Below are 8,645 nucleotides of genomic sequence, written 5' to 3'. Positions count from 1 at the left end.
AAGCAAAACACACACACACACACACACACACACACACTCACAGTTTGGAATATACTAGTTGTTTAAAAGCAGGTGTCTTTGACTTGGTCATCCTCCAGAGAGAACAGGTTGCACAGCTGTCTGACACACACACACATGTGTACACTGTGCACACAAGCAAGGAAAGAGAGAGAAAGAGACACTTAATGAAAGATAGCAAACAACTTCTTTACTCCGGTGACTCTGGGTTCTTGTTGGACAGCTCTGGCAGGGAGATGCTCCTGCTGTGTCTTTTGTATGTGCAAGTGGATCAAACAAAAGCGTATTGAGGAATCTCTGGGAAGCCCAAGTTGTTGGAAAGGAATGCCCTCTTCTCTTGAGGCTCAGTGCTCGAGTCTTAATCAGTCACCGGAGGGGCTGTTGAACTTGGGGGCCTCCTGTACATGGCGGGCGGACAGGAACTCACTCACTCCTGACCTCACTTGCCTCAATAAAATCTATTAGCTGAACACAGAGGGGCCAAAGGCTGGTCATTGCTGCTGACGTGATACAGATACAGTTAGCCTTTTCATGGTAATACTGTCTTTATGTAACATCTTTCTCAATCCTGGGAATGGCTGAATATTTCAATGCAGGCATTTTTTTTTTGTCTGAAAATGTTTAAATTCTTAGATGAATAAGAAAATATGAGCAGTAACAGAGGTTCTGAAGTAAAAGTGGAAGTTACTTTTGTCCAGTACAAATAATGGAAACATAAAGGGTGTGCGTTTCCCTCTATAAGAAGGCGGAGATTTCTCCCTGGGGTCCTGAGCCAAACTGGTGTTATGTAACTTACACTCTGCTCCTCATCCTGATGTGGAGTTACCAGAAAGTTTGCAGGCAGCGGGTCTGTGAACATGGAGAACATGCGTCTGCAAATCGGTGGCGGGACATTTTTAAGAAAATTGGCCTTTAGAGCTGATGTTTAGCCAAAGAGCTGTCTTACAGCCATAAACCTAATTGAAAACTGACCTTAAACACTGCCAGGATCTTTGTTGGTTAATGTTCAACTCTGGAAGCTGCTGGTGCGCATGAGGAATTTGGAAATGGGACTTTGCATTTAGATTTTGAAAGCAGCCAGACAGACGGCCATGGGCAGCGGTACAAGCCGAGGGAAGAAAGTTGCACCTGCGTGTGTCAGCGAGGTGAACGTGACCCAAACAACTGCCGGTGTCACTTACCCCAAACAGGACAGCCGTCCATTCAAGCCTCTCAAAATCCATGCGATTTTGCGCAACGCGCGCAACCGTGCGCAACCGGACTGCCACAGCGAGGGACACGACTCTGACTTTTCCAGGGAGGACGATGACATTGATGGAGAGATGGACACCTTTCTCACAGATTGCAAGGAGCGAGGGAGAGCTACCGTGAAGACAAATCATCCGAAGAAGACGGTCATCAGATCCAAAACATACGGACTGTGTCATTTCAGCCAGGAGGATGACGAGGATCTCAGCTCAGCTCCTCGGTCCCGAACCGAGGAGCCACGTGGCTCACGCGGTGGATCAAGAGATGTAAACAAGAGGAGCGGGGATGCTTTCACACCTGCTTGCCCCAGTCAGTGCAGTGTAAGGACTTTTAAATTCTATTATTTTATCATTATTGTTGAATAGCACAGGATGTATCTAATCATAACAGTTTATTATATATCATTAACAGCGTGATGATATTTGAATAACAATGAGTCGAAGATGAAAACCCATGTTACCCTTTCTGTCCTCTCTTGTTTATGTCAGTCTTCCTCTCAGGGCTGTTTGACAAGAGGGGCTTTGTTGGAAGCTGTTCCCACATCAGAAAAACAATCGTAAGTAAGACAGCTGTAATAAATATTGGATTTCCGAGCTCAGTGGAGTAGTAAAAACCGAGCAGGGCCAGATCAAATTCACCTTAAAGGGATAGAAATACCAACCCACTATTCTCAGGGCAGATCAGATTAGTCAGACGTCTGCAAGCAGGGCAGAAACAAACAAGTGTCTGTCTGTTTCTGCTTTGTTTGAGGTTTGTGTGAAAACCGGTCGCTCAAAAAACAACATATTTCCATAACATGCCTCAAAAACAACTTCACTAAATATATTTCATACTGGCCCTTGGTGGCCTTTTAGTGAATCATATACATTAGAAATTCATCAGTTGATTGTTTGATGTTGTTGTGGGTTGATCTATACATCTGGTGTGAAAATATCAAGTATCACTTACAATTCCTGTTTTTATTACCATGTTCTTGACATCATGTCTCTCAACTCTCCTCAGGACTTTTGGCAGCTGCCATAGCTCCTCTCTCACCATGCCAGTCATCCTGTATGATGGATCAGAGGAAGAGCTGATGGAAACTATTGAGAAAGAGTTTAGTTGACCCCCAGCTGAGAAAGCTGCAGGAAAGCCGTTGTCCTTTCCAGCTGCCCTCATGGCATACAGCAGTTTGCAGAAGAAATAAAAATAAAATAGAAAGGGAAGCAGGGTTTCTTTTGACAATTTCCTGCTACTAAGGAAGGCTACATTCATTGTATTTAAGCAGGATTTCCAATTTAACGTTGCTTGTGTTTCTGCACTCAATGCCTCTGCATTTACCGAAGTCTTATTTAACAACATGAAGCAGTGTAATTGCAGAGTTATAACACCATCCTCAACCGGTGCCAGGAGGTTCTCTTCACAGACCAGGTCTGACAGAAGCCTCCCCGGTTTGTTATCTGCAGTGGTCTGGTGTCACTGTCACCCCCCACTGCAGGCCTCCCACAGAGAACACACCTACTTATTTGTTACCTATTACTTGTCTGTTAATAAGTTAAGGAGAGAGCACGGATATCTCCCTGGTTTCTAAAACTGAAATAGCAGTCAACGCACATTCTTGTGGCTATATGCAAAAATAACATTTTCCACCAGCAGTTTTGTGCATTCAGCGCAATGTATAGGCCAGGGTATCGTTTTTCAGAAGTGGACACCCTGCAAAGGTATGAGCTGGTACTGTTTATTTCAGGTTTCCTTCCTGGCTGCAGTTCCTGCACTTTTCCACCCTTATGAAGAAGGAATGTGTGACAACAGAGACTCTCAGTCAGGCTCAGTTTGACCCAGCTGCGTTTCAGCCACAGTGAAACGTAAAGGCCTGCTGCCACTTAGTGGTGGAACACAGAAGTTGTGTGCATGAACACACACTTGACCATTGATGTGATTACTATGTGTCAACAATCTGAATTTTGTCAGTTTAACGAAAGGTAAATCCCAATTAGAAACGTAAAAGAAGAGTTTTGTAATTTTGTTTTATATTGCAAATAAAAAATGATTATTGTATTTTTGATCATGTGTGAATTGGTGTGTGTTGCCTTAGTTTACTGATACTTTATATACCTCTCTAGTCTAATAATCCACATCAGGCAAAAAACACTTCAATGTGCCATTTAATTATCACAGTCCTCACAGGTTGTAATAGTATTCAGCAGGCAGACTGTACAAAATAAAATCTGCATCTCTAAAATCATAAAATAAAACACCATAAATATGTTTGCACAATATATTTAAAAAATAAAAACGCTGCCACACAGTGTGATTGGAATGTTCACACTGAAGGAAGTACAGTACTTAAATAAGAAATTGTATGATATTGCATTGTTTTTGGCAATGATAACATTCTTTGAACTACTATCTTTGCTTCTTGGTCGGCCTGTAGAAAGACATCCTCGTCTGTACTGCCGTCAGGAGTTTGGGAGGAAGGAGAGGAAGCTGATATCTGAGCGTCTCATAGTTCCTCAAATTCATTGCAATATAATCCTCACAAATCCTGTCAGAAGAAAAAGACCGTCATTTTCTCATTTCTATTTTGGGAAAAAGATTATGTAAGCAAAGTAAATATAACCCTTGTAAATTAAATGATACATCTAAAGAGGTTTATCTTGATACAATACATTATATTTAAAACATGACCTTTTAAATGCAGATATTTTAATTGCCAGAACAGGAGAAGCACAAGGGAATCTAATATAATTAATGATGGCTCTAACCAGTAAGCCAGCATGCACATTATGGAGCTAACACCTAAATGTAATCCATCATTAATTGATGTTATCAATTCCAACTGTTTGACAAGTCAGAATGTCTATTTCTGCTATACAATTATTAGATTCGTCTTTCTGTGGCTTATAAAATGATATCTTTGATGTTTTCTAAATAAAGACCTTTCTTACCTGAAAAGAGGATATGGCTGCATCTGGAAAACAAGTGCATCATTGCAGTGACCCTGAAGAGAAATGTGCAGGATTTGTAAGGGTCTATTTTGAATCTCATGCAGGTTTTCTGTGAAGTGTTATTCAGTACACGGACACTAAACAGCACCTGAACACATCTTCATTACAGAGCTGTTGAGAGTTACTTTACATGTCTCTCCACATAGTTTCAGAGTTGCAACTGTGGTAATGTGAATTTGCTATGCTTTTAGAGATTTAGTTTGTCATGTGATGATTTCAGCTCTCTAAAATTAGAATCTCACATCTCTTTTTCAGCTTCTAAAACGTCTCTGTGATACTTACGGTGTCAACAAGGAGGATAGAGTCACAGCTTCCACCAAACACAATGACATCAGAGTCTTTGCCTGGACTCGCAGTGTGCCACAACCTTGGACAGGGGAAACAATTTACAGCCACACTCTTTAAATCTAGCACAGAATAATAAATGAAAAACTCGTAATTTTGTGGTTGCACATCTTGTAAACATTCATAAATTGCTACCTTGGCTTATCTTTAAAAGGATGCTGAACTTCTCTCCATTTCTTTGTTTCAACATCAAGCAACCACCCATCACCTGATTGATGAAAAAGACAAGAACATAAATTGACCAAAGGAACAAGGAGAATAAAAGTGAAGAAAGGGGTACATTTTCTTACTCATTGGTTTGCAGTCTACACTGAGACCTCCGAACAGGAACAATCCGCCGTCTGATAGAGCGGTGAGCGTATGCCACGATCTACCCACTGGAGAGGTGGACAATGGGATTCTGGAAAACAGGTTTTGCACAACGCTGTCAAAGACAAACCTATCAACAGATGAGCCTGCCTTAAAATATCAATGACAATGTTGAGATAGACGTCTTCTAGGCACCTGTAGTTTGTCATTGATCACAACACATACGTACATTTCTGACCACGTCCATGTTTTAAAGTCTAGGCAGTGAATGTCACTCGTCCTGGTTTCCTGCATTTAAAAGAGATGAAGTTACTAATGCAGACTTTGATTTGTGTTTCTCTGCTTGCTGCTACCGATGACTTCTTGTTGATGTGAACATATGAGAAGAACTGAAAAGCATGTAGAGCTCCCACCATGACTCTGCCTCCACAAACGTATCCTCTACAGCTGATTGCTGCACGGCATGGGCGGCCCTTGGGGCTGGAGCACGGCCCTGCACACAAAAACTGTCTCTGTAATATCATGTGAGAATTTTGAAATTGTTCTCAATACTGCTAAACTTCCCTTATCGCTTAAATCTCACATCACTACTCGTAATCTATTCATTGCATTGAGTGTATAAAAGCACAAATCACACTGTGACTACCTGACTCACATGGGTCTGTGGTTCACCCCAACTGGCTTTCATGGTGTCAAATACATGAACCTCGTTGTTCCATCCCCAGAGGACATCTTCCATCTGAACAGACATGTTTAACATGAAATTATTCGTATCTATATGAGGCTGTTTACGAGTAGTATTGGTCAGTTTTGTCACAAGATGCTGAAATATATCACTCTCTGGCCTGACACATATTAGAACAAAATCTCGTAAAAATTAACGAAAAAAGAAACAAAAGAAAACAGAACTCCAAATAACTCGTGTCACTGATATCCTGTTAAAAATATGTTCACTGCACTGGTGGGATAGCAAATGTGACAGATTTATAGTCAATCAAAATATTACCCATGATGCTTCATCAACAATGAAGCTTCTGTTCCTGCTTTCAATATTGGTCAGCAGTTTGCGGCCATATCCTCCAAAGTAGATGATCCTGGAGAACATTAATCAAAGATGATCACAATTACTATCATGCAAGCGCAGATTATGGGTTCAGTTGGTAACACAGTGATCAAAAAACAGCAACAGAGGGAAAGGAGAGGCTCTCTGCACACTGACATTTTCGAGCTCCTATATGTTTTTATTAGTGCGATGTTTTGACGTGCAAGGCATGAAAACAATCAGTATTCAACTAAAAATGAGAGGATACGGAAACCAAATTCATAGCTGCAAATGTGTGTTTTGACGGGTAATAATGAAGCAGTAGTTCATAAAGTCACAGGTACAACTTCAAACAGTTAAAATTCACATTTTCATGGTGCTTACCTTTCATTGTAAACCCAGCAAGACAGTTTGTCTCGAGGTGAAGGAGCAGAGCCGCTCTCATGCACGATCTTCCGCCACATGTATTTACCATCTGTCAGGTTGACACAATAAATCAGTTTGAAGGCAAACAGTGATCACTTCTTCTTGTCAACTTTGCTCAGTCTAAGATGTGACATTCGGGTGATTCATTATGTCAGTGTACTCACACCCTGCAGGACATTTTAGACATAGCTTGATGTAGGGCTGGGCGATATGGCCAAAATCTTCTATCAGACTAAAGGTCATTTCATATCTTCATGACGATATATACATCACGATAAAGCATGTTTTCTGGTAGTTCAATGAATTGATAATTGTGTATTACAATATCTTAATACCTGATTTCAACACGAAAGGAAATAAATTGTCATATTGAAGTATTGCCAGCCCTACTTTGGTGTTCATGGTTATTTAACCACACAATAACACATATAATGAAACGTGTCGTATATGTGAAGTAATCCATAATTAAGGTGTCATGAACTGTGTGGAGTATCAGTCATCCGCCTCACCTGGTTGGTCTGTTCATTGTCATCACAACCTCCAAATATGTACAAGTGTCCATTCAGAGAGCAGCCGCATGTCCCCGACATAGAGGGAGGGACTTCCCCTGACATGTGAAACATTTCCCTTCAAAAGAAGTAAAAAAGAATGTTGATAAAACTACTTAAATTCACTTATGTTATGACACATTTTTACAACAACGCTAGACAGCAGATCATTCCAGGCAAGTCCTTATCATTTCAAACTTAAGATAATTGTGACGTGCCTGTGCAGTGGCAAAAAATGATGAAACTCCCCACAAAGAGGAAGAGGATTTCATATTACTGTGGGGGAAATTTTGACATCAAACAGCCACATTTGGAATTTGTTTTGTATTCTTACCATGCACCTTGTTCTAAGTCGTACACCCAGATTTCATCGTTGGGAAGGAAAACCTCCCCATCAGCAATTGACTGTAGAGGATACATGTATATTATCATGACATAAATAGGTTCGGTGGCAATATGTCTTGAGTCTGTTAATGTGCTGTAAACCATATTAGCATGCTGGTTTGCTCAGTATGTATTTTTCGTAGTGTGGGTATGTGTGGGTGCTGCATAAACGGTGGTGAAGGAAGTAGTCAGATCCTTTACTTGAGTAAAAGTAGTAATAACACACTGTAAAAATAGTCCATACAAAGAAAAGTTCTACATTTAAAATGTTTGAGTAAAAGTAAACGTACTTAAGTATTATCCGCAGAATGTGCTTAAAGTATCAAAAGTAAAAATAAGTGTTATGCGCAGTCTCAGTCATTTCACAGTGTTATACTATTCTATATATTCCATTACTGGATTGTTATTAATGTATTATTAATTGTGCACCAACATGTAAACAGCATCTTAGCTGTAGTTTTATCTGTAACCATGGATCATATGTCACAGGCTGATCGTGTGCTATGTTTTGCTCTAAAAAGTAAAACATAGGAGGCCTAAGACTGATTTCTGTGTGTGGTGTTTTATGCTAACATGACATTGTATCAGTACAAGCTGACACACGTAAAACAGCTGATTTGGCACATTTTTCTTTTTTGTGTTACTTAGTTTGGCTCACCAAGTAACCCCCCCCCCCCACACATAGAGCAGGTCTTCCTGGACCACAGCCGTGTGTCCGCTCCTCTCCCGGGCCACCAGCTCCGAGCAGTGCCTCTCAAACGCGGAGTCCATGACTGGCTGCTATTAATAGAAAGAACCGAGCTTTTGAGCCTTTTAAAAAAATAAAATCTGTCTAAAAATGTCATCAGGTTAAGCAGTTGTAATAGTGAGAGAAGTAACAAGAGCGAGCTGAGGCAGACACAAACCAGGCTCCTCATGTTGTCTTCGGTTTAAGATAAACATTAGTACATGTTATGGTATTTGTACATGCGATTATGTACATACGAGTATTCTAGCGATTATGGAGGGCTAACCTTACAGAATGGTAGGTAAACAAACGGTGTCCACATTACAGAAATGAGCCTATTTTTCCACAAAAACACTTCTAAACATACTCACGTTCGCTTTTAGTTATCGTGACGTTTTTTTCCTCATCGTGTGAAAAACAGCAAAAAAATTCTCGCTCCCATAAACTGCGTCAAAACAGATACAGAATAATTTTCAGCTTCCGGTCCTTTTTTTGCTTGTCAAAATAAAAGCTTTCTGTCGTGGTTCCTGACAAAACTAGAGAGCAAAGCGAGTAGCGCGTGATTCTTCAGCGGAAGTGACGAAATACATGCGGAAGTGGACGTTTAGCGC

General features: G+C 40.6%; 2 protein-coding genes across 2 annotated transcripts; one reads left to right on the top strand and one right to left on the bottom strand.

Moving 5' to 3' along the window:
- Positions 1 to 852: 852 nt before the first annotated feature.
- Positions 853 to 3,391, top strand: LOC116383901 (uncharacterized). Its single transcript, XM_031848086.1, has 3 exons — positions 853 to 1,586; positions 1,755 to 1,822; positions 2,269 to 3,391. The coding sequence occupies exons 1-3, from the start codon at positions 1,110 to 1,112 to the stop codon at positions 2,369 to 2,371; spliced, it is 648 nt and encodes a 215-aa protein (XP_031703946.1). The 5' UTR covers positions 853 to 1,109; the 3' UTR covers positions 2,372 to 3,391.
- A 1-nt stretch (position 3,392) lies between these two features.
- On the bottom strand, positions 3,393 to 8,478 carry LOC116383903 (kelch domain-containing protein 1). Its single transcript, XM_031848087.1, is given in 15 exon segments — positions 3,393 to 3,790; positions 4,194 to 4,246; positions 4,536 to 4,620; positions 4,734 to 4,806; positions 4,889 to 4,998; positions 5,137 to 5,195; positions 5,321 to 5,367; positions 5,370 to 5,400; positions 5,563 to 5,646; positions 5,914 to 6,001; positions 6,334 to 6,470; positions 6,885 to 7,002; positions 7,258 to 7,328; positions 7,899 to 7,901; positions 7,974 to 8,478. Coding segments are annotated over 15 exon segments (1,203 nt in total). The 5' UTR covers positions 8,079 to 8,478; the 3' UTR covers positions 3,393 to 3,651.
- Positions 8,479 to 8,645: the final 167 nt, after the last annotated feature.

This window comes from Anarrhichthys ocellatus, unplaced genomic scaffold (genome assembly GCF_004355925.1).
Source record: "Anarrhichthys ocellatus isolate YVR2014 unplaced genomic scaffold, GSC_Weel_1.0 scaffold7, whole genome shotgun sequence".
Classification (NCBI taxonomy): Eukaryota; Metazoa; Chordata; class Actinopteri; order Perciformes; family Anarhichadidae; genus Anarrhichthys; species Anarrhichthys ocellatus.
This window is presented reverse-complemented; position numbering and strand designations above follow the sequence as displayed.

Coding starts and splice junctions, on each gene's coding strand:
- LOC116383901 (XM_031848086.1), top strand. CDS start 1,110: ATGGGCAGCGGTACAAGCCGAGGGAAGAAAGTTGCACCTGCGTGTGTC. Junction 1,587..1,754: donor CTTGCCCCAGTCAGTGCAGT/GTAAGGACTTTT, acceptor TGTTTATGTCAG/TCTTCCTCTCAGGGCTGTTT. Junction 1,823..2,268: donor CCCACATCAGAAAAACAATC/GTAAGTAAGACA, acceptor AACTCTCCTCAG/GACTTTTGGCAGCTGCCATA.